The following is a 26,350-nucleotide window of genomic DNA, read 5'->3' on the forward strand; positions in this document are numbered from 1 at the left end:
ATTCACTACATGACCAAAAGTATGTGGACACTTTCTTGTCGACTATCTCATTCCAAAATACTTGCTTACAAGCAAAAACTAAAGCAGGAAGCACCAGCGACTCGGTCAATAAGAAAGTTGTTAGATAAAGCAGATGCTAAGCTTCAGGACTGTTTTGCTAGCACAGACTGGAATATGTTCCGGGATTCTTCCGATGGCATTGAGGAGTACACCACATCAGTCACTGGTTTCATCAATAAGTGCATCGATGACTTCGTCCCCACAGGGAACGTACGTACATACCCCAACCAGAAGCCATGGATTATAGGCAACATCCGCACTGAGCTAAAGGGTATAGCTGCCGCTTTCAAGGAGCGGGACTCTAACCCGGAAGCTAAAAATAAATCCTGCTTTGCCCTCCGACGAACCATCAAACAGGCAAAGTGTCAACACAGCACTAAAATTGAATCGTACTACACCGGCTCCGAAGCCCGTCGGATGTGGCAGGGCTTGCAAACTATTACAGACTACAAAGGGAAGCACAGCCGCGAGGTGCCCAGTGACACGAGCCTACTAGACGAGCTAAATTACTTCTACGCTCGCTGCGAGGCAAGTACAGTTGCATCAAAGCTGAGACCGAGAGACTGAAAAACAGCCTGCTAAAGAGCCATCACTAGCACATCAGAGGCGGCTGCCTATAGACATAGATTAGGAATCACTGGTGACTTTTACAAATGGATCACTAGCCACTTTAATAATGACCACTTTCCAGCTTCTACATCTGCATTTCTTGCTGTTTGGGGTTTTAGGCTGGGTTTCTGTATAGCACTTTGTGACATTGGCTGATGTAAAAAGGGCTTTATAAATACATTTTATTGATTTGATTGAAACACTAGCCACTTTAGTAATGTCTCCGTATCTTGCATTAATCATCTCATATGTATAAACTGTACTCTATACTATTCTACGGTATCTTAGTCACTTCATGGTTTGTAAATATTGCATCACCCAACTCATATGTATATACTGTATTCTATACTAAGCCACTGTATCTTAGTCCAATGCTGCTCTGACATATATGTATATATATTCTTAATCCATTCCTTACGTGTATTTTGGGTATATGTTGTGAAACTGTTAGATCTTACTTGTTAGATATTACTGCATTGTTGGAGCTAGAAGCACAAGCATTTTGCTACACCCGCAATAACATCCGCAATAACATCTGCTAAACACGTGTATGTGACCAATACATTTTATTTGATATGATATGAACACTGAAGCACGCATGAGAGCATCAGCTGTTCCGGAAGACACTGTGTGATCACGCTCTCTGCAGCCGATGTGAGTAAGACCTTTAAACAGGTCAACATTCACAAGGCCGCAGAGCCAGACGGATTACCAGGACGTGCACTCTGAGTATGCACTGACCAACTGGCAAGTGTCTTCACTGACATTTTCAACCTGTCCCTGACTGAGTCTGTAATACCAACATGTTTCAAGCAGACCACCATAGTCCCTGTGCCCAAGAACACTAAGGTAACCTGCCTAAATGACTACCGACCAGTAGCACTCACATCTGTAACCATTAAGTGCTTCGAAAGGTTGCTCATGGCTCACATCAACACCATTATCCCAGAAACCCTAGACCCACTCCAATTTGCATACAGCCCCAACAGATCCACAGATGATGCAATCTCTATTGCACTCAACACTGCCCTTTCCCACCTGGACAAAGGGAACACCTATGTGAGAATGCTATTCATTGACTACAGCTCAGTGTTCAACACCATAGTGCCCTCAAAGCTCATCACTAAGCTAAGGACCCTGGGACAAAACACCTCCCTCTGTAACTGAATGCTGGACTTCCTGACGGGCCGCCCCCAGGTGGTAAGGGTAGGTATCAACACATCCGCCACGCTGATCCTCAACACGGGGGCCCTTCTGGGGAGAGTGCTCAGTCCCCTCCTGTACTCCTTGTTCACTCATGACTGCATGGCCAGGCACGACTCCAACACCATCATAAAGTTTGCCGATGACACAACAGTTGCCTGATCACCAACAACGATGAGACGGCCTTTAGGGAGGAGGTCAGAGACCTGGCTGTGTGGTGCCAGGACAACAACCACTCCCTCAACGTGATCAGACAAAGGAGATGATGGTGGACTACAGGAAAAGGAGGACCAACGGGGCTGCAATGGAGCAGGTTGAGAGCTTCAAGTTCATTGGTGTCCACATCACCAACAAACTATCATGGTCCAAACACACTAAGACAGTTGTGAAGAGGGCACAACTAAGCCTATTCCCCCTCAGGAGACTGAAAAGATTTGGCATGGGTCCTCAGATCCTCAAAAGGTTCTACAGCTGCACCATCGAGAGCATCCTGACTGGTTGCATCACTGCCTGGTATGGCAACTGCTTGGCCTCTGACCGCAAGGCACTACAGAGGGTAGTGTGTACGGCCCAGTACGTCACTGGGGCCAAGCTTCCTGCCATCCAGGACCTCTATACCAGGGGGTGTCAGAGGAAGGCCCTAAAAATTGTCAAACACTCCAGCCACCCTAGTCATGCGGTACCGGAGTGCCAAGTCTAGGTCTAATAGGCTTCTTAACAGCTTCTACCCCCAAGCCATGAGACTCCTGAACAGCTAATCAAAGGGCTAACCAGACCCCTCTTTTACGCTGCTGCTACTCTCTGTTGATTATCTATGCATAGTCACTTTAACTCTACCTACTAGAGCTCGACCAATTATGATTTTTCAACACTGATACCGATACCGATTATTGGAGGACCAAAAAAAGCCGATACCGACTAATCGGACGTTTTTTATATATATACATTTGTAATAATGACAATTACAACAATACTAAATGAACAATGAACACTTTTATTTTAACTAACATTTTAACTAAATAAAATAAATGTAGTCTCAAATAGATAATGAAACATGTTGAATTTGGTTTAAATAATTCAAAAACACAGTGTTGGAGAAGAAAGTAAAAGTGCAATTTGTGCCATGTAAAAAAGCTAACGTTTAAGTTCCTTGCTCAGAACATGAGAACATATGAAAGCTAGTGGTTCCTTTGAACATGAGTCTTCAATATTCCCAGTTAAGAAGTTTTAGGTTGTAGTTATTATAGGACTATTTCTCTCTATACCATTTGTATTTCATAGACCTTTGACTATTGGATGTTCTTATAGGCCCTGTAGTATTGCCAGCCTAATCTCCGGAGTTGATAAACTTGAAGTCATAAACAGTGCTGTGCTTCAAGTATTGTGAAAAACTGCTGGCAAATGGAGGAAAGTGCGGTTTGAATGAATGCTTACGAGCCTGCTGCTGCCTACCACCGCTCAGTCAGACTGCTCTATCAAATATGAAATCATAGACTTAATTATAATATAATAAACACAGAAATACAAGCCTTTGGTCATTAATATGGTCAAATCCGGAAACTATCATTTCAAAAACAAAACGCTTATTCTTTCAGTGAAATACGGAACCGTTCCGTATTTTATCGAACGGGTGGCAACCCTAAGTCTAAATATTGCTCTTAAATTGCACAACCTTCAATGTTATGTCATAATTATGTAAAATTCTGGCTAATTAATTATGGTCTTTGTTAGGAAGAAATTGTCTTCACACAGTTCGCAACGAGCCAGGTGACCCAAACTGCTGCATATACCCTGACTCTGCTTACACTGAACGCAAGAGAAGTGACACAATTTCAGGCACCGCATTGATTATATGCAACGCAGGACAAACTAGTTAAACTAGTAATATCATCAACCATGTGTAGTTAACTAGTGATTATGTTAAGATATATTGTTTTTTATAAGATACGTTTAATGCTAGCTAGCAACTTACCATGTCTCCTTGCTGTCTGCTCTCACGTACCAGGTGACCAGCCACACAGTCTCCTCGTGGAGTGCAATATAATGGATTACCGATTGTTAGGAAAACTTGAAATTGGCCTTAATTAAATCGGCCATTCCGATTAAATCGGTCGACCTCTACTACCTACATGTACATATACATATACATGTACAAATATTTTTAATTACCTCGAATAACCAGTGCCCCTGCACATTGACTCAGTACGGGTACCCCTGTATATTGTTATTTTAATGCTGCTGTTTAATTATTTGTTACTTTTATTTTGTATTTTTTACTTAACCTCTCTAGGGTAGGGGGCAGTATTTGCACGGCCGGATAAAAAACGTACCCGATTTAATCTGGTTATTACTACTGCCCAGAAACTAGATTATGCATAGAATTATTGGCTTTGGATAGAAAACACCCTAAAGTTTCTAAAACTGTTTGAATGGTGTCTGTGAGTATAACAGAACTCATATGGCAGGCAAAAACCTGAGAAGATTCCTTACAGGAAGTGGCCTGTCTGACCATTTCTTGCCCTCCTTGATCATCTCTAACAAAAACAGGGGATCTCTGGCATGACGTGACACTTCCTACGGCTCCCATAGGCTCTCAGAACCCGGGAAAAAGCTGAATGACGTAATTCAAGGCCCAGGCTGAAACACACTAGCGCGTTTGGCAAGTGCTCTATCAGAGGGCCATCAGACTGAGGCTCGTGCATGAGGGGATAGCATGCTTTTACTTTCACTCTCTTTGTAATAAAAAACGATTTCCCGGTCGGAATATTATCGCTTTTTTACGAGAAAAATGGCATAAAAATTGATTTTAAACAGCGGTTGACATGCTTCGAAGTACGGTAATGGAATATTTAGAATTTGTTTGTCACGAAATGCGTTGTGCTCGTAACCCTTATTTACCCTTTCGGATAGTGTCTTGAACGCACGAACAAAACGCCGCTATTTGGATATAACAATGGATTATTTGGGACCAAACCAACATTTGTTATTGAAGTAGAAGTCCTGGGAGTGCATTCTGACGAAGACAGCAAAGGTAATAACATTTTTCTTATAGTAAATCTGACTTTGGTGAGTGCTAAACTTGCTGGGTGTCTAAATAGCTAGCCCTGTGATGCCGGGCTATCTACTTAGAATATTGCAAAATGTGCTTTCACCGAAAAGCTATTTTAAAATCGGACATATCGAGTGCATAGAGGAGTTCTGTATCTATAATTCTTCAAATAATTGTTATGTTTTTTGTGAACGTTTATCGTGAGTAATTTAGTAAATTCACCGGAAGTGTTCGGTGGGAATGCTAGTCACATGCTAGTCACCTTCTAATGTAAAAAGCTGGTTTTTGATATAAATATGAACTTGATTGAACAGACATGCATGTATTGTATAACATAATGTCCTAAGATTGTCATCTGATGAAGATCATCAAAGGTTAGTGCTGCATTTAGCTGTGGTTTGGGTTTATGTGACATTATATGCTAGCTTGAAAAATGGGTGTCTGATTATTTATGGCTGGGTACTCTGCTGACATAATCTAATGTTTTGCTTTCGTTGTAAAACCTTTTTGAAATCGGACAGTGGGGTTAGATTAACGAGAGTCTTGTCTTTAAAATGGTGTAAAATAGTCATATGTTTGAGAAATTGAAGTAATAACATTTCTAAGGTATTTGAATAACGCGCCACAGGATGCAAGCGTCCCACCTAGCCCAGAGAGGTTAACACTTTTTTTTCTTAAAACTTCTTAAAGCATTGTGGTTTAAGGGCTTGTAAGTAAGCATTTCACTGTAAGGTCTGTACATGTTGTATTTGGTGTATGTGACAAATACAATTTGATTTGATTTGAAAATCATGGGCATTAAAGCCTCATTGGGATAGGGGGCAGTATTTTCACGTCAGGATGAAAATAGTGCCCAAAGTGAACTGCTTTTTACTCAGGTCCAGATGCTAGGATATGCATATAATTGGTAGATTTGGATAGAAAACACTCTAACGTTTCCAAAACTGTTAAAATAATGTCTGTGAGTAAAACAGAACTGATATGGCAGGCAAAAACCTGAGGAACATCCATCCAGGAAGTGCCATTATTTTGAAATTGTTTTTTTAAAATGAAAGCCTATCCACCATATAAAGTGTTATGACCCATATTGCATTCCCTATGGCTTCCACTAGATGTGAACAGTCTTTAGACATTGTTTCAGGCTTTCATTCTGAAAAATGAGGGAGAATGACCACTTTCAATGAGTGGACAATGGAAAGTCCCAGAGCTGTTTGCGCGCTACTGAGGGCGCGCCTTTCGTTGTTTTTCTTTTATATTGATGACGCTACTGTCCGGTGAAATATTATTGATTATTTAGACAAAAAACAACCTGAGGATTGATTATAAATATCGTTTGACATGTTTCTACGAACTTTACTGGTACTATTTGGATTTTTCGTCTGCCTGTTGTGACTGCCTTTGAGCCGATGGATTACTGAACACAACGCGCCAACAAAACGTTTTGGACATAAAGAGGGACTTTATCGAATAAAACGAACATTTATTGTGTAACATGGAGTCTTGTGAGTGCAACCATATGAAGATCATCAAAGGTAAGTGATTAATTTTATCGCTATTTCTGACTTTTGTTACTCCTCTACTTGGCTGGAAAATGTTTGTATGGTTTTGTGTGCTGGGCACTGTCCTCAGATAATCGCATGGTATGCTTTTGCCGTAAAGCCTTTTTGAAATCTGACATAGCGGCTGGATTAACAAGAAGTTAAGCTTTATTTTGATCTATTACACTTATATTTTCGTGAATGTTGAATATTAATATTCCTGTAGTTTGAATTTGGCACGCTACAATTTCACTGGATGTTGTCAAATCGATCCCACTAAAGGGATTGGAGGTTTTTAATATGGAGTTGGTCCCCCCTTTGCTGCTATAACAGCCTCCACTCTTCTGGGAAGGATTTCCACTAGATTTTGGAACAATTCTGTGGGAACTTGCTTCCATTCAGCCACAAGAGCATTAGTGAGGTCGGGCACTGATGTTGGGCAAATCATCACAAAAGTGTTGAGGTGCAGGCCAGTCAAGTTCTTCCACACAGATATTGACAAACAATTTCTGTATGGACCTCGCTTTGTGCAGGGGGTCATTGTCATGCTGAAAAAGGAAAGGGCCTTCCTCAAACCGTTGCCACAAAGTTGGAAGCACAGAATAGTCTAGAAGGTCATTGTATGCTGTAGCGTTAAGATTTCCCTTCACTGGAACTAAGGGGCCTAGCCCGAACCAAGTAAAAACAGACCCAGACCATTATTCCTCCTCCATCAAACATTATAGTTGGCACTATGCATTGGGGCAGTTAGCATTTTCCTGGCATCCGCCAAACCCACATTCGTCCGTCGAACTGCCAGATGGTGAAGCGTGATTCATCACTCCAGAGAACGCGTTTCCACTGCTCCAGAGTCCAAGCTTTACACCACTCCAGTCGACGCTTGGAATTGCACATGGTGATCTTAGGCTTGTGTGCGGCTGCTCGGCCATGGGAACCCATTTCAGGAAGCTCCCGACAAACAGTTATTGTGCTGACATTGCTTCCAGAGGCAGTTTGGAACTCGGTAGTGAGTGTTGCAACGGAGGACAGACGATTTTTACGCATTATGTGCTTCAGCACTCGGCAGTCCCGTTCTGTGAGCTTGTGTGGCCTACCACTTTGCGGCTGAGCTATTGTTGCTCCTAGATGTTTCCACTTCACAATAACAGCGCTTACAGTTGACCTGGGGCAGCTCTAGCAGGGCCAGAAATGTGACCAACTGACTTGTTGGAAAGGTTGCTTCCTATGACGGTGCCACGTTGAAAGTCACTGTGCTCTTCAGCAAGGCCATTCTACTGCCAATGTTTGTCTATGGAGATTGCGTGGCTGTGTGCTCGATTTTATACACCTGTCAGCAATGGGTGTCGCTGAAATCCACTAATTTGAAGTATATTTTGGTGTATACAGTGCCTTCGGAAAGTACTCAGACCGCTAGACTTTTTCCACATTTTGTTACGTTACAGCCTTATTCTAAAATGTATTAAATACATTTTCTTCCTCATCAATCTCCACATAATACCCCCTAATGACAAAGTGAAAACAGGTTTACATTTTTTTGGCAAATTTATTACAAATAAGATACAGAAATACCTTATATACAAAAGTATTCAGACCCTTTGCTATGAGACTCAAAATTGAACTCAGGTGCATCCTTCTTCCATTGATCATCCTTGAGATTCAACTTGATTGCAGTCCACCTTGTCATGACGGTCCTGTGAGGATCCGAATGGGTCAGATCAGCTTGGCAATGGATGACAGTAACCAGAGCCTCTCTCACCCACAGAAGAGGGGAGGAGGGAGCTGCTGGGGGGGTTGACTGCTCACACTCTGTCGTAAGGAGAGGAGATCCAGAGAACATCCCTCTCCAAATGAACACAGGAATGTGCTATGTCTCCAGAGGCTTTCTCTGCTTAAATTTTAACAAGTTCAAAAGCGAATACTGGAACAATATCTCTAATATAAGAACGAGTCGAATAGTCAGAGGTGATGTAAAGAATAATAATGTCATATGGGATGTTATTTTGTAACGTCATTAAAAGTGTTATAAAGGAAATACTGTAACTTGAAAAGTATATACACTACATGTACAAAGTCTCCGTCCTTAACGTTGTGCATGAAATATGAAAAATTATTAAAGTATTTTCTTAAAGATAGGAATGTGATTTTAGGAGCTGTAAGAGATAATTGTCTCCTATAACCTTTGCACAGTAAGTAGCCACGCCCGAGTAAGATCAGAGAGTGTGTCAGCCTGACGGAACCGTCCCTTTCGACCAGAGTGCATAAAGAATTTAACATTTAGACCAGAACATCGCCAGGCTGCAACTGCGCGTGTAAAGTGGTTTGAACTATTTCAATTTACCAAAAAAAACGACGTTTTCGTCTTTTGAGCTTCCAGTCATGAAATCTATGCAGCCTACTCAATCACTTTTTATAGCCACTGTTTACAGGCCTCCTGGGCCATATACAGCGTTCCTCACTGAGTTCTCTGAATTCCTATCGGACCTTGTTGTCATGGCAGATAATATTCACATTTTTGGTGACTTTAATATTCACATGGAAAAGTCCACAGACCCACTCCAAAAGGCTTTCGGAGCCATCATTGACTCAATGGGATTTGTCCAACATGTCTTCGGAGCTACTCACTGCCACAGTCGTACTTTGGACCTAGTTTTGTCCCGTGGAATAAACATTGTGGATCTTAATGTTTTTCCTCATAATCCTGGACTATCGGACCACCATTTTATTACGTTTGCAATCGCAACAAATAATCTGCTCAGACCCCAACCAAGGATCATCAAAAGTCGTGCTATAAACTGTAGGACAACCAAAAGATTCCTAGATGCCCTTCCAGACTCCCTCCTCCTACCCAAGGACGTCAGAGTACAAAAATCAGTAAACCACCTAACTGAGGAACTCAATTTAACCTTGCGCAATACTCTAGATGCAGTTGCACCCCTAAAAACAAAAAACATTTGTCATAAGAAACTAGCTCCCTGGTGTACAGAAAATACCCGAGCTCTGAAGCAAGCTTCCAGAAAAGCAAGCTTCCGCAAAGCTAGCTTCCGCAAAGCTAGCTTCCGCAAAGCTAGCTTCCGCAAAGCTAGCTAAAAAGCAGCATTCCCCAAGAGAGGATGGCTTTCACTTCAGCAGTGATAAATTCATGAACTTCTTTGATGAAAAGATCATGATCATTAGAAAGCAAATTACAGACTCCTCTTTAAATCTGCCTATTCTTACAAAGCTCAGTTGTCCTGCGTCTGCACAACTCTGCCAGGACCTAGGATCAAGGGAGACACTCAAGTTTTTTAGTACTATATCTCTTGACACATTGATGAAAATAATCATGGCCTCTAAACCTTCAAGCTGCATACTGGACCCTATTCCAACTAAACTACCGAAAGAGCTGCTTACTGTGCTTGGCCCTCCTATGTTGAACATAATAAACGGCTCTCAATCCACCGGATGTGTACCAAACTGTCACGACTTCCGCCAAAGTCGGTCCCTCTCCTTGTTCGGGTGGCATTCGGCGGTCGACGTCACCGGCCTTCTAGCCATCGCCGATCCACTTTTCATTTTCCATTTGTTTTGTCTTTGTCTTACACACCTGGTTTCAATTCCCCAATTACTTGTTCATTATTTAACCCTCTGTTCCCCCATGTTTGTTTGTGAGTAATTGTTTGTATGTAATACAGTCCGTTATGTGGGCTCGCTTTATTGTATTGTATTTGTCTATTTTGAGTAAATTACGTTTATTTACTCATATCTGCTGTCCTGCGCCTGACTCCTACAGCTACACACAGACCACATTACACAAACTCACTAAAAGTGGCAGTAATAAAGCCTCTCTTGAAAAAGCCAAACCTTGACCAAGAAAATATAAAAAACTAATCGGCCTACATCGAATCTCCCATTCCTCTCAAAAAAATTGAAAAAGCTGTTGCGCAGCAACTCACTGCCTTCCTGAAGACAGACAATGTATACGAAACGCTTCAGTCTGGTTTTAGACCCCATCATAGCACTGAGACTGCACTTGTGAAGGTGGTAAATGACCTTTTAATGGCGTCAGACCGAGGCTCTGCAGCTGTCCTTGTGCTCCTAGACCTTAGTGCTGCTTTTGATACCATTTATCACCACATTCTTTTGGAGAGATTGGAAACCCAAAGGTGAACGGAAAGGCACTGGAGCAACGAACCGCCCTTGCTGTCTCTGCCTGGCCGGTTCCCCGCTCTCCACTGGGATTCTCTGCCTCTAACCCTATTACAGGGGCTGAATCACTGGTTTACTGATGCTCTTCCATGCCGTCCCTAGGTGGGGTGTGTCACTTGAGTGGGTTGAGTCACTGACGTGATCTTCCTGTCCGAGTTGGCGCCCCCCCTTGTGTTGTGCCATGGCGGAGATTTTTGTGGGCTATACTCGGCCATGTCTCAGGATGGTAAGTTGGTGGTTGAAGATATCCCTCTAGTGGTGTGGGGGCTGTGTTTTGGCAAAGTGGGTGGGGTTATATCCTGCCTGTTTGGCCCTGTACGGGGGTATCGTCGGATAGGGCCACGGTGTCTCCCGACCCCTCCTGTCTCAGCCTTCAGTATTTATGCTACAGTAGTTTATGTGTCAGGTGGGCTAGGGTCAGTCTGTTATATCTGGAGTATTTCTCTTTTCTTATCCGGTGTTCTGTGTGAATTTAAGTATGCTGTCTAATTCTCTCTCTCTTTTTCTCTCTCTTTCGGAGGACCTGAGTCCTAGGACCATGCCTCAGGACTACCTGGCCTGATGACTCCTTGCTGTCCCCAGTCCACCTGGCCATGCTGCTACTCTAGTTTCAACTGTTCTGCCTGCGGCTATGGAACCCTGATCTGTTCAGTGGACGTGCTACCTGTCCCAGACCTGCTGTTTACAACTCTTTAGAGACAGCAGGAGTGGTAGAGATACTCTGAATGATCGGCTATGAAAAGCCAACTGATATTTACTCCTGAGGTGCTGACCTGTTGCACCCTTGACAACCACTGTGATTATTATTATTTGACCATTCTGGTCATCTATAAACATTTTAACATCTTGGCCATGTTCTGTTATAATCTCCACCAGCCCGAAGAGGGCTGGCAACCCCTCATAGGTTTGTTCCTAGGTTCTGGCCTTTCTAGGGAGTTTTTCCTAGCCACCATGCTTCTACACCTGCATTGCTTGCTGTTTGGGGTTTTAGGCTGGGTTTCTGTACAGCACTTTGTGACATCAGCTGATGTTTCAAAATGTATCAACGATAAGTGTCTCTTTTTCTCTCTCACTCTCTCCCTTCCTTAGTCCGCTAGGGATGTTATCCTGTGTTATCATTTAGTTAGCTAGTAAATAAATAATTAAACCAATATGTGTAGTACTGACTCATAAGTAAGGCTGAGGTTTTTGCAGATGCAAGGAGGTTACAACTGTTCAGAATCATATGATAAGAGGTTATGATTAATATGTTGACTGCTTTATGGATGTGATAGGTAAAGACATTTACAGTTAATTTGGGAGATGGTAACTCTTTAAACAACCGCTCTCATGGTGCCCCAAATCATAATGATTTAATTGTTACATGATTCATTTCATCGGGTAACAATTAAACATAGTTAGTTGATTAGATAAATAACAGTCAATGAAAGATTAATGAAAGTAAAGTCATTTATTTATTTCACCTTTATTTAACCAGGTAGGCAAGTTGAGAACAAGTTCTCATTTACAATTGCGACCTGGCCAAGATAAAGCAAAGCAGTTCGACAACATACAAAAACAGAGTTACACATGGAGTAAAACAACATACAATCAATGATACAGTAGAATTTTTTTTTTTAAATAAGACTATATACAATGTGAGCAAATGATGTGAGATAAGGGAGGTAAAGGCAAAAAAAGGCCATGGTGGCAAAGTAAATAAAGTATAGCAAGTAAAACACTGGAATGGTAGATTTGTAATTTGAAGAAAGTTCAAAGTTAAAATATAAATAATATGGTGCAAAGGAGCAAAATAAATAAATACAGTAGGGGAAGAGGTAGTAGTTTGGGCTAAATACTAGATGGGCTATGTACAGGTGCAGTGATCTGGGAGCTGCTCTGATAGCTGGTGCTTAAAGCTAGTGAGGGAGATAAGTGTTTCCAGTTTCAGAGATTTTTGTAGTTCGTTCCAGTCATTGGCAGCAGAGAACTGGAAGGAGAGATGACCAAAGGAGGAGTTGGCTTCAGGGGTGACCAGTGAGATATACCTGCTGGAGCGCGTGCTACAGGTGGGTGCTGCTATGGTGACCAGTGAGCGGAGATAAGGGGGGACTTTACCTAGCAGGGTCTTGTAGATGACCTGGAGCCAATGTGTTTGGCGACAATTATGAAGCGAAGGCCAGCCAACGAGAGCGTACAGGTTGCAGTGGTGGGTAGTATATGGGGCTTTGGTGACAAAACGGATGGCACTGTGATAGACTGCATCCAGCTTGTTGAGTAGGGTATTGGAGGCTATTTTGTAAATGACATCGCCGAAGTCGAGGATTGGTAGGATGGTCAGTTTTACGAGGGTATGTTTGGCAGCATGAGTGAAGGATGCTTTGTTGCGAAATAGGAAGCCAATTCTAGATATAACTTTGGATTGGAGATGATTGATGTGAGTCTGGAAGGAGAGTTCACAGTCTAACCAGACACCTAGGTATTTGTAGTTGTCCACAAATTCTAAGTCAGAACCGTCCAGAGAAGTGATGCTGGACAGGCGGGCAGGTGCAGGCAGCGATCAGTTGAAGAGCATGCATTTAGTTTTACTTGTATTTAGGAGCAGTTGGAGACCACGGAAGGAGAGTTGTATGGCATTGAAGCTCGTCTGGAGGGTTGTTAACACAGTGTCCAAAGAAGGGCCAGAAGTATACAGAATGGTGTCGTCTGCGTAGAGGTGGATCAGAGATTCACCAGCAGCAAGAGCGACATCATTGATGTATACAGAGAAAAGAGTTGGCCCAAGAATTGAACCCTGTGGTACCCCTATAGAGACTGCCAGAGGTCCGGACAGCAGGCCCTCCGATTTGACACACTGAACTCTATCAGAGAAGTAGTTGGTGAACCAGGCAACGCAATCGTTTGAGAAACCAAGGCTACTGAGTCTGCCGATGAGGATGTGGTGATTAACAGAGTCAAAAGCTTTGGCCAGGTCAATGAATACGGCAGCACAGTATTGTTTCTTATCGATGGCGGTTACGATGTCGTTTAGGACCTTGAGCGTGGCTGAGGTGCACCCATGACCAGCTCTGAAACCAGATTGCATAGCGGAGAGGGTGCGGTGGGATTCGAAATGGTCGGTAATCTGTTTGTTGACTTGGCTTTCGAAGACCTTGGAAAGGCAGGGCAGGATGGATATAGGTCTGTAGCAGTTTGGGTCAAGAGTGTCCCCTCCTTTGAAGAGGGGGATGACAGCAGCTGCTTTCCAATCTATGGGAATCTCAGACGACACGAAAGAGGTTGAACAGGCTAGTAATAGGGGTTGCAATAATTTCGGCAGATAATTTTAGAAAGAAAGGGTCCAGATTGTCAAGCCCAGCTGATTTGTAGGGGTCCAGATTTTGCAGCTTTCAGAACATCAGCTGAATGGATTTGGGAGAAGGAGAAATGTGGGAGGCTTGGGCGAGTAGCTGTGGGGGGTGCAGTGCTGTTGAATGCAGTAGGGGTAGTTAGGTGGAAAGCATGGCCAGCCGTAGAAAAATGCTTATTGAAATTCTCAATTATAGTGGGCTTATCGGTGGTGACAGAGTTTCCTATCCTCAGTGCAGTGGGCAGTTGGGAGGAGGTGTTCTTATTCTCCATGGACTTTACAATGTCCCAGAACTTTTTAGAGTTTGAGTTGCAGAAAGCAAACTTCTGTTTGAAAAAGCTAGCCTTGGCGTTTCTAACTGCCTGTGTGTATTGGTTTCTAACTTCCCTGAAAAGTTGCATATCGCGGGGGCAGTTCGATGCTAATGCAGAACGCCACAGGATATTTTTGTGTTGGTTAAGGGCAGTCAGGTCTGGGGAGAACCAAGGGCTATATCTGTTCCTGGTTCTAAATTTCTTGAAAGGGGCATGCTTATTTAAGATGGTGAGGAAGGCATTTTTTTTTAATAACCAGGCATCCTCTACTGACGGGATGAGGTCAATATCCTTCCAGGATACCAGGGCCAGGTCGATTAGAAAGGCTTGCTCGTTGAAATGTTTCAGGGAGCGTTTGACAGTGATGAGTGGAGGTCGTTTGACCGCTGACCCATTACGGGTGCAGTCATGACAACCTGTGGTAAATTCAATTGATTGGACATGACTTGGAAAGGCACACACACCTGTCTATATAAGGTCCCACAGTTGACAGTGCATGTCAGAGCAAAAACCAAGCTATGACGTTGAAGGAATTGTCCGTAGAGCTCCGAGACAGGATTGTGTCGAGGCACAGATCTGGAGAAGGTTACTAAAATACTTCTGCAGCATTGAAGGTCCACCTTGAACACAGTGGCTTCCATCATTCCTAAATGGAATAAGTTTGGAACCACCAAGACTCTTCCAAGAGCTGGCCGCCCGTTCAAACTCAGCAATCGGGGGAGAAGGGCTTTGGTGACCAAGAACCCGATGGTCACTTTGACAGAGCGCCAGAGTTCCTCTGTGGAGATGTGAGAACATCTAGAAGGACAACCATCTCTGCAGCACTCCACCAATCAGGCCTTTATGGTAGAGTGGCCAGACGGAAGCCACTCCTCAGTAAAAGGCACACGACAGCCTGCTTGGAGTTTGCCAAAAGGCACCTAAAGGACTCTTAGACCATGAGAAACAAGATTCTCTGGTCTGATGAAACCAAGATTGAACTCTGTCACACCCTGATCTGTTTCTCCTGTCCTTGTGATTGTCTCCACCCCCTCCAGTTGTTGCTTATTTTCCCTGGTGGACTTCTCCTTGTGTTTCCTGTCTCTCTGTGCCAGTTCGTCTTGTATGTTCAAATCAACCAGTGTGTTTTTTCCCGTGCGCCTGCTTTTCTATTCTCTTCTACTAGTCCTCCCGGTTTTGACCTTTGCCTGTTTTCTGGGCTTCATTCCCGCCTACCTGACCATTCTGCCTGCCCTCAAGCCTGCTTGTCATTCTGTACCTCTGGAACTCTGAACTGGTTTTGAATTTTTGCCTGTCCACGACCATTCTCTTGCCTACCCCTTTTGGATTGTTAATAAACATCTTGGACTCTAACCATCTGCCTCCTGTGTCTGCATCTGGGTCTCACCTTGTGCCCTTATACTTTGGCCTGAATGCCAACCATCACATCTGGAGGAAAGCTGGCACCATCCTTACGGTGAAGCACGGTGGTGGGGATGTTTTTCAGCGGCAGGGACTGGGAGACTAGTCAGGATTGAGGTAAAGATGAACGGAGCAATTTACAGAGAGATCGTTGATGAAAACCTGCTCCAGAGCGCTCAGGATCTCAGACTGGGGCAAAGGTTCACCTTCCAACAGGACAACAACCTTAAGCACACAGCCAAGCCAATGCAGGAGTGGCTTCGGGACAAGTTACTTCAACAAAGTACTGAGTAAAGGGTATGAATAGTTATGTAAATGGAATATTTACATTTTTTATTTTGAATAAATTAGCAAAATGTAATAAAAACCTGTTTTTTCTTTGTCAATATGGGGTATTGTGTGAAGATAGTTGAGGGAAAAAAAACTATTTAACCAATTTTAGAATAAGGCTGTAACATAACAAATGGAAAAAAGTCAAGGGATCTGAATACTTTCCGAATGCACTGTATACGTATAGATTGTGATTTGGATTACTGATACAGTGCTATTTGGGTTGTTAACTGGAATCATCCTGACATTCATGATTTGTTGCTTCTAGTTTTTATTCAAATTTTGTTTGAATTTTTTGTTAGTGCACTGTTAGGAGCTAGTAACACAACTCCCTCCCTCCCTCCCTCCCTCCCTCCCTAGGAACACATAGTCTTATAAGCCCTTTATCAGGTAAGAGGTAAACACTACGCAGCACACACACACACACACAATACCCCGCACATTGTCTCCACAACCTGTTTGTATTGTAGTGACTATAAGCCCTTGGCTGCAAACACACAGAGACCTAAGATAACCTGCTAGGCTGTTACTCCACACAGATGAACCACTCACAAAATGTTTCCATTCTATCACCTTGCCTTTGTTTTTCAATAGCACAACATCAACAGTGTATGTAGAGGTTACATTTTCTTTTATTCTACTGTGACAATGAAAATGTTTCACCAAGAATGTTGACAATAATGTTGTAAAGGGGAAAGAACATTGCTGCTACCTTGCTCTCCAACCAAGGTGCATGGATTGAGGAGCTAAGAGAAGAACTGTTGTTCACTGTAAAAAGCAGAGCTGTGTCGGCAACAATACACCATCACAATGGGCCTATCACACTTAGCTTACTCCTGCTGGTGTCATCAAGGCAGAGCAGAGGGAGAGTTGCTGGGTTAATACGTCTGGTTGTAGGTTCATTGAATTGCTTTTGAGAGCCACAGACAGAGAGTAAGCCAGGTCTCAGTCCCTCCAGTCCCTCACTCACAATTAATGCGGATTATTTCCAGTTTAACTGTGGCACCACCTTCCATGCAGTCAAAGACTTTGACTGAAGTGAACAACAAATTAGTGATGACAGACTTATTATTATGTGAACCGTAACAAATCTTTCATCAGCAAAACCAATGTTATCTTACCCTGGAAGCCAGAGTGTTTCTGCTCTCCTGCTAACTCCTCATGGAATTGTCATTCCAAACATAAGTCCAACAACATCTAGTCCCTATAGCAGATCACCCACTAAGACCTAAACCAGTTTATTCTCAGTGGTATTAACACCTCATCCATATCGCAGTCATAATACAGCTCATTATCATCATCATCATCATCATTCTCACCCTCCTTCTTATCATCACATCAGAAGAATTACTACGTGGTTTCCAAGTTGTCTCCATGAGGGACACACCTGGAGGCTTCTAATTGGCTCCAGGTAAATATGCTCCCCAAGGACCCTATAGGAGCCCTGCCTTTCCCTGCGCTGTATATCATGGATTAACTTCCTTTGGTTGGGGTCACGCTTTGCAATGAGGAAAATTGGAATTGGTATTTCAGTTAAATACATAGACTGAATGGAAATAGAACGATCGCCAAATAAGCTCATAGTATTCTCTATGTTCATAATAGTGGCAGAATGATAAATGGTGGGTCTCAAATAGCAGTTCCATCAAGGATAGGAGCATTCAATAACGGCACAAAGCTGTTTCACACACATCATGTCCTCCTTTGCTACAGTCCAGACATGTCTTGGCTGCCTTCTTTCTTCAGAATTAATCCAATTTCCATCCTCTATCAAAGAGGTCTCTCTAAACAATAACAATCCACTGAATCACAATACAGAGCCATCCTCACGCATCTCTCCCTCTCTCTCTCACACACACACACACCTTTAACATTCAACATGAAATGGACCTTACTTAATCAACCGACTGACTCACTGCGCAGTGTGACATCTGAGCGTTGATGCACACACACAGTGATCAACCTCACTTGGTTTAGACCAGCTATACTGTGCTGCTGTGAAAAGTGCATGCACCTGCAGATACATTATATATGTGAAGCAGGCCTTGTGACTGGATGCGAGGGAACAACTTGCCTGGAACAACTTGCGAGCTTGCACAGATACACACAAACGCAAGAATGAGCACGCATGAACACACACGCAAACACACACGGCGGGTCATCTAACCTGGTTGTCCACTCTGTGGGCCACTATGGTGGCTGCCTCTTCCCGCTCAGAATCGCTGAGGGGTCTGATCCTCAGGGCCACCTGGGAGACACACAGGTTGAAAAACACAGGCTTAGAGCTTTCACAATTAGAGCAACACACAACTACAATAACACAGGTTTGGACCTTTCACAGAGAAACACAAAAACAACACAGGGTTAAACATTTCACAGAGAGACACACAGGTAGAAGACGGTTAGAGCTTTCAGAGAGAGACACAGTGACGACAACAGGGTTAGAGATTTCACAGAGAGAACAATGCAAGGTTAGAGCTTTCACAGTTAGAACTTTCACAGTGCTTTGAAAAGGTTAGAGCTTCCACAGCAAATAACATAATCAAGGAGATTCTTCATTCACACCACAGCAATAGTCTGTTGCCATTCACAAGTCAACAAGAGCAAAGGATAAAGTAAATGATCATGGTTACCCTCTGTTTAACAGAGTTCTCTCTCTCTCTCTCTCTCTCGATACTTAGATAGACCAAGACAGACCAATGTATAGACTGATAACCCATCCACACGTTATAAAACTATTAGATAATCAGGGCTGCAGCGGTGCATAGAAAACAGTCTCTGAGTTGATACAGTCAGACTGAATAGGCCACCTGGTGTGAATGTCTTGCAGAATGAAATTGTAGGGCGGTAATGTTGCTTGTTAGTGAAATAGGTAACTAATGTTATGTTATTAGATAGAAGGATGAGGCAGATGTGGCAGAGTCAAAATAACATGTTCAGTGGGTAGATATGGGAATGATACAGGCCATACATTCAGCTCTGACATTGATCCATATGAATTAAACCTTTACAGGACAATTCAGTCATTCCACAGACAACGGGGATTCATATTTTCCATCACCAGTGCTGTGGAGCTAGTCAGTGTATGACATAGTGGAGAAGATGAGACTGGGGAACTGAAATGAGCCATGTTAATAATTCAGATATGGTATATTACACAGGCTGGAACCACTGGGAAAGAATAAGGTCTGTGTGGAGATGGCCAACTATTGACTTATGACATGGGAATTCAATGTTAAAGGTAAACAAATGTCTCCATATGTGACTGAGGCAAGAGGTACTGTAATAAAGGCATAATTTGCTTAGTAATGTAAATTTAGGCTATAATAAACTTGTATTGTATTTTATTCTAATCTTTAATGTGGGCTATCTGAATAAAATACCAGTTTGAGTGGCATTCAACTCAGCAACCCAGAACCAACGGGCATATAGGCTACAATCTAGTCTACACAATTATCTAAAGTCACGACTTCCATGTGGCATATTACACTTAAATGTCCCCATACCGGTAGGCTATACAACATTACTGCTGTTCTTGCAGTAATAGTAAACAGGTGTGATGATGTATAGGTAGGCTACGGTATTGTACTTACTGTTAGTTGGTGGTCCTTTGATTCGCCAGTGTCCTTCATGGCCACTTGTAGTTGGAGTGTCCTCGACTTGTTAGAAAATAGTGGCCGTCTATACAGGCTACTAAACTGGACATCGGTCAGACATCCTGCACAATACCTGCACGACCCCTCTCAAAACCACCTGTACTACTTGTCAATGTAGCCTACAAACAAACCTCTACCTTTCCGCGTCAAAATAGTTAGGATCATTTTTCTACGGTTAAATAAACGCCAGTCCACTCGCCAAAAGTGCGCTCTTTCAAGCCTGATATAATCGCGTAAAACGAGTACATTCCGTTTAATCTATTCTGTTTAAAGAAATAATTAGGTTGTTTATTCACCCATGTCTTTGAAAACAGACAAGGATACTGACGAGAATGCGGACGGAGAATGGCAGGTGTCGACCTGTCTACTAAAACTGCCCTTCTATTCTCCTTCACTCTCGCCTTTTCTTTTCTCCTCTAACGACTCGTGTGTTGTGTTCCTGGATACCCGAGATCAGCAGCACAGAGGCATTCTTCAGAGCCTCATGAGCATAACCAGAGGCGCGTAAAACACGGCTGCTTCTTCGATTTGCCGCAGCCCAATGACGACATCTGGTGGACAAATCCATGGCGCAAAACATTGCGCAAATGGCTCTCCAAATTACGTAGTGCCCTTGCTTTCCCGCCAGATTTAAATACAATTTGACTGCGGTTTCTAGAATAACATAATCAATTATAAAACACGTTTAACAAAGGCATCTGTGCCAGGTTACAGGTGAGACCCAAATGATTTCTTAACACCGAAAAGTGCTTATTTTGTTGTAATGTATCATGTTTTTTAAATCCACATGTATGGTATTCACATGGGTCAGATGTTTTGATTTGTTTAAAACTTTTTCTGGTTACTACATGATTCCAAATGTGTTATTTCATAGTTTTAATGTCTTCACTATTATTCTACAATGTAGAAAATAGTAAAAAAAATAAAGAAAACACCTAGAATGAGTAGCTGTGTCCAAACTTTTGACTGGAACTGTATATACAGCATATACTGTATATCAAATAATTAAAAATGAATAACAACTCAATACAATTATTGAATTCCACATGACTCATTAAGAATGTCTCTATTATAGAAAATGCCTTGCTGTCTTCATTTGATTGATTCAAGATGACATGTGGAACATCATGTTGTTATGGTGTTCCTTGTCTGACTTCTTTCTCTTCACAGACGTCTTTCTCATAATGATATTACATCATTGGTTTGTGAGCACAGAATGTACTGTATATACCTGTAAGTAATTGACAATTAAATAAGAAGTAAACATCGCTTTGACATCACTGAAAAGTCAAAATTACCAACAATCCATTCCATTCACTTCTATTTTCTTATTATAAAATATTTTCGTCATGGGAGATTCTGTTATTATGGGGACAAACACATTTCAAAAGTGCCACCACAGCACAGATTAATATTGGGGAAAATTCAATTTAGTCAGATTTACAGGTTATACATTTTGTATTCTCTAGACGAGCTTACATACAGTAGCTAAACTCAGCAAAAAAAGAAACGTCCCTTTTTCAGGACCCTGTCTTTCAAAGATAATTAGTAAAAATCCAAATAACTTCACAGATCTTCATCGTAAAGGGTTTAAACACTGTTTCCCATGCTTGTTCAATGAACCATAAACAATTAATGAACATGCACCTGTGGAACGGTCGTTAAGACACTAACAGCTTACAGACAAGGCAATTAAGGTCACAGTTATGAAAACTTAGAGGACACTAAAGAGGCCTTTCTACTGACTCTGAAAAACACCAAAGGAAAGATGCCCAGGGTCCCTGCTCATCTGTGTGAACATGCTGCAAGGAGGCATGAGGACTGCAGATGTGGCCAGGGCAAGAAATTAAATTAAATAAAAACAAAAGCTAGCTTTTTCAAACAGAAATTTGCATCCTGCAGCACTAATCCCAAAACGTTTTGGGACACTGTAAAGTCCATGGAGAATAACAGTACCTCCTCCTAGCTGCCCACTGCACTGAGACTAGGAAACACTGTCACCACTGATAAATCCATGATAATCGAGAATTTCAATAAGCATCTCTCTACGGCTGGCCATGCTCTCCACCTGAATACCCCAACCTCGGCCAACAGCTCTGCACCCCCCGCAGCAACTAGCCCAAGCCCCCCTCCCGCTTCTCCTTCACCCAAATCCAGACAGCTGATGTTCTCAAAGAGCTGCAAAATCTGGATCCCTACAAATCAGTTGGGCTAGACAATCTGGACCCTCTCTCCCTAAAATTATCCGCCGCCATTGTTGCAACCCCTATTACTAGCCTGTTCAACTCTCTTTGGTATCATCTGAGATTCCAAAAGATTGGAAAGCGGCCGCGCTCATCCCCCGCTTCAAAGGGGGAGACACTCAAGACCCAAACTGTTACAGACCTAAATCCATCCTGCCCTGCCTTTCTAAAGTCTTCGAAAGCCAAGTGAACAAACAGATCATGACCATTTCGAATCCAACCGTACCTTCTCCGCTATGCAATCTGGTTTCTGAGCTGGTCACGGATGCACCTCAGCCACGCTCAAGGTACTAAACGATATCATAAACGCCATCAATAAAAGACAGTACTGTGCAGCCGTCTTCATCGACATGGCCAAGGCTTTCGACTCTGTCAATCCCCGTATTTTTATCGGCAGACTCAACAGCCTTGGTTTCTCTAATGACTGCCTCGCCTGGTTCACCAACTACTTCTCAGATAGAGTTCAGTGTGTCAAATCGGAGGGCCTGTGCTCCGGACCTCTGGCAGTCTATGTGGGTGCCACAGGGTTCAATTCTCGGGCCGACTCTCTGTATAAATCAATGATATCGCTCTTGCTGCGGGTGATTCTTTGATCCACCTCTACGCAGACGACACCATTCTGTCTACATCTGGCACTTCTTTGGACACTGTTAACAAACCTCCAAATGAGCTTCAACGCCATACAACACTCCTTCCGTGGCCTCCAACTACCCTTAAATGCTAGTAAAACGAAATGAATGCTCTTCAACCGATTGCTGCCCGCAGCCGCCCACCCGACTAGCATCACTACTCTGGACAGTTCTGACTTAGAATATGTGGACAACTACAAATACCTAGGTGTCTGGCTAGACTGTAAACTCTCCTTCCAGACTCACATTAAAACCTGTTGGGGATAGGGGGCAGTATTTGCACGGTCGGTTAAAAAACGTACCCGATTTAATCTGGTTACTACTCCTGCCCAGTAACTACAATATGCATATAATTAGTAGATTTGGATAGAAAACACTAAAGTTTCTAAAACTGTTTGAATGGTGTCTGTGAGTATAATAATACTCATATGGCAGTCAAAACCCTGAGACAAATCCTAACAGGAAGTGGAAATCTGATGTGTGGAATCACTTTCAAGCCTTTGCCATTGAAACACACAGGGACTTATTATTCATTTAGCACTTCCTAAGGCTTCCACTAGATGTCAACAGTCTTTACAAAGTGGTTTGAGTCTATGGTAGAAACTGACCCAAAGAGAGGCTTGGGAATTTGGTCACAGGGGGAGGGCCATTACTACGACGCAGGCGCCCATGGGAACCCTTTTGTTCCGAAACGTTTAGTAAGACAATGCAATCGTCCGCCTTGAATATTATTGAAGCTCTGGTTGAAAAAGGCCCTAAAGATTTGTTATACAACGTTTGACATGTTTGAACGAACGTAAATATATATTTTTTGCACATTCGTGACGACAAGTCCAGCGCGCCTCGTACATTATGAGTAGCCTTCGGAACGCGCTAACAAGAAGGAACTATTGGGACATAAATTATTAACTTTTTCGAACAAAACTACATTTGTTGTGGACCTGGGATTCCTGGAAGTGCCTTCTGATGAAGATAATCAAAGGTAAGGGAATATTTACAATAGTATTTTTGATTTTAGATGGTTCCAAGATGGCGCTAACATGTATCGCCTAGCCTATTTTTCTGAGCATACCACGTCGTTTATTGCAAAGTGTGATTTCCCAGTAAAGTTATTTTTAAATCTGGCAATGCGGTTGCATTCACGAGATGTTAATCTATAATTCTTTGAATGACAATATTAAATTTTAACAATGTTTTCGAATAGTAATTTTGTAAATTGTAGCGCTGATTCACCAGAAGCATTTGAGAGAAAATATTTTCTGAACGTCACACGCCGATGTAAAATGCTGTTTTTATATATAAATATGAACTTTATCGAACAAAAAATGCATGTATTGTGTAACATGATGTCCTAGGAGTGTCATCTGATGAAGATTGTCAAAGGTTAGTGCTGCATTTAGCTGTGTTTTGGGTATTTGTGATGCATGCTAGTTGCTTTGAAAATGGCAGTGTGATTTTTTTTGGCTGGGTACTCTCCTAACATAATCTAATGTTTTGCTTTTGCTGTAAAGCCTTTTTGAAATCGGACAACGTGGTTTGATTCAGGAGAGGTGTATCTATAAAATGGTGTAAAATAGTCATATCTTTGAGAAATTGAAGTTATAGCATTTATGAGGTATTTGTATTTCGCGCGACGCGATTCCACTGGCTGTTGACTAGGGTGGGACGCAAGCGTCCCAGGTTCCCAGACAGGTTAAGGATCTCCAATATAAAGTTAAATCTAGAATCGGCTTCCTATTTCACAACAAAGCCTCCTTCACTCATGCTACCAAACATACCCTTGTAAAACTGACTATCCTACCGATCCTAGACTTCGGCAATGTCATTTACAAAATAGCCTCCAACACTCTACTCAGCAAATTGGATGCAGTCTATCACAGTGCCCTCTGTTTTGTCACCAAAGCCCCATATACTACCCACCACTGCGACCTGTATGCTCTCGTTGGCTGGTCCTCGCTACATATTCGTCACCAAACCCACTGGCTCCAGGTCATCTATAAGTCTTTGCTAGGTAAAGCTCCACCTTATCTCAGCTTACTGGTCACCATAGCAGCACCCACCTGTAGCACACGCTCCAGTAGGTATATTTCACTGGTCATCCCCAAAGCCAACACCTCCTTTGGCCGCCTTTCCTTCCAGTTCTCTGCTGCCAATGACTGGAACGAATTGCAAAAATCACTGAAGTTGGAAACATATCTCCCTCACTAACTTTAAGCGTCAGCTGTCAGAACAGCTTACCGATCGCTGCAGCCGTACACAGCCCATCTGTAAATAGCCCATCCAACCAACTACCTACCTCTGTCACGGTTGTCGTTGGTGAATGAGGACCAAAATGCAGCAGGTACGTGTATGCTCATATTTAGATTTATTCACTTACAAAAACAACTGAATACAAAATAACAAAACCACTAGAACAAACGAACAACAAAACAGTCTGGCAAAGCATAGTGCTTTACACAGAACAATCACCCACCAAAACACAAACACAAACACACCCTCATTTATGAGACTCTCAATCAAAGGCAGATAGAAAACACCTGCCTTCAACTGAGAGTCCCAACACCAATTCACCAGACATAGAAACAGACATACTAGACTCCACATAGAAATACCTAAACATAAACCAACACCCGGAATTACTAAAACAAACACCCTTAAACAAACACACCACCCTGAACCACATAAAACAAATACCCTCTGTCACGCCCTGACCAAACTCCAAAACAATTAACCTTATATACTGGCCAGGACGTGACAGTACCCCCCCCTTAAAGGTGCTACCCCAGAAGCACCTTAACAAAAAAAAAAATTCCCCCCAAACAATACCCAAAAGAAAATTCCCCCTTACTAAAGGGAGGGAAGGGAGGGTGGCTGCCGTCAACGACGGCACTGTGCTACACCCCCCCTCCCCAACCCACCTATATTGGAGGCGGCTCAGGTTCTGGCCGTTCCAGGCAGTCTGGCGGTTCAGGGCAGTCTGGCGGCTCGGGGCAGTCTGGCGGCTCGGGGCAGTCTGGGCAGTCTGTCAGCTCGGGGCAGTCTGGCCACTCCGGCAGTTCAGGGCAGACTGGCCACTCCGGCAGTTCAGGGCAGACTGGCCACTCCGGCAGTTCAGGGCAGACTGGCCACTCCGGCAGTTCAGGGCAGACTGGCCACTCCGGCAGTTCAGGGCAGACTGGCCACTCCGGCAGTTCAGGGCAGACTGGCCACTCCGGCAGTTCAGGGCAGACTGGCCACTCCGGCAGTTCAGGGCAGACTGGCCACTCCGGCAGTTCAGGGCAGACTGGCCACTCCGGCAGTTCAGGGCAGACTGGCCACTCCGGCAGTTCAGGGCAGACTGGCCACTCCGGCAGTTCAGGGCAGACTGGCCACTCCGGCAGTTCAGGGCAGACTGGCCACTCCGGCAGTTCAGGGCAGACTGGCCACTCCGGCAGTTCAGGGCAGACTGGCCACTCCGGCAGTTCAGGGCAGACTGGCCACTCCGGCAGTTCAGGGCAGACTGGCCACTCCGGCAGTTCAGGGCAGTCTGGCCACTCCGGCAGTGCAGGGCAGTCTGGCCACTCCGGCAGTTCAGCGCAGTCTGGCCACTCCGGCAGTTCAGCGCAGTCTGGCCACTCCGGCAGTTCAGGGCAGTCTGGCCACTCCGGCAGTTCAGGGCAGTCTGGCCACTCCGGCAGTTCAGGGCAGTCTGGCCACTCCGGCAGTTCAGCGCAGTCTGGCCACTCCGGCAGTTCAGCGCAGTCTGGCCACTCCGGCAGTTCAGCGCAGTCTGACCACTCCGGCAGTTCAGCGCAGTCTGACCACT

The 26,350-nt window shown here is 43.4% G+C and overlaps 1 protein-coding gene across 2 annotated transcripts in view; it reads right to left on the minus strand.

The window, feature by feature from the left end:
* The window catches only part of kif19 (kinesin family member 19), an 80,672-nt gene extending 60,584 nt beyond the window's left edge, over positions 1-20,088 (minus strand). For both annotated transcript variants that reach the window (XM_029765039.1, XM_029765038.1), the window contains exons 1-2: positions 19,611-20,088; positions 18,185-18,265 (exon numbers count right to left, since the gene is read on the minus strand). In XM_029765039.1, coding sequence (XP_029620899.1) covers positions 18,185-18,265; positions 19,611-19,649 — 120 coding nt within the window. In that variant the 5' untranslated portion in view covers positions 19,650-20,088. The remainder of the gene's footprint in view (positions 1-18,184; positions 18,266-19,610) is intronic.
* Between the last annotated feature and the right edge of the window lie 6,262 nt (positions 20,089-26,350).

Source organism: Salmo trutta, chromosome 10, assembly GCF_901001165.1.
Source record: "Salmo trutta chromosome 10, fSalTru1.1, whole genome shotgun sequence".
In the NCBI taxonomy this organism is placed as follows: Eukaryota; Metazoa; Chordata; class Actinopteri; order Salmoniformes; family Salmonidae; genus Salmo; species Salmo trutta.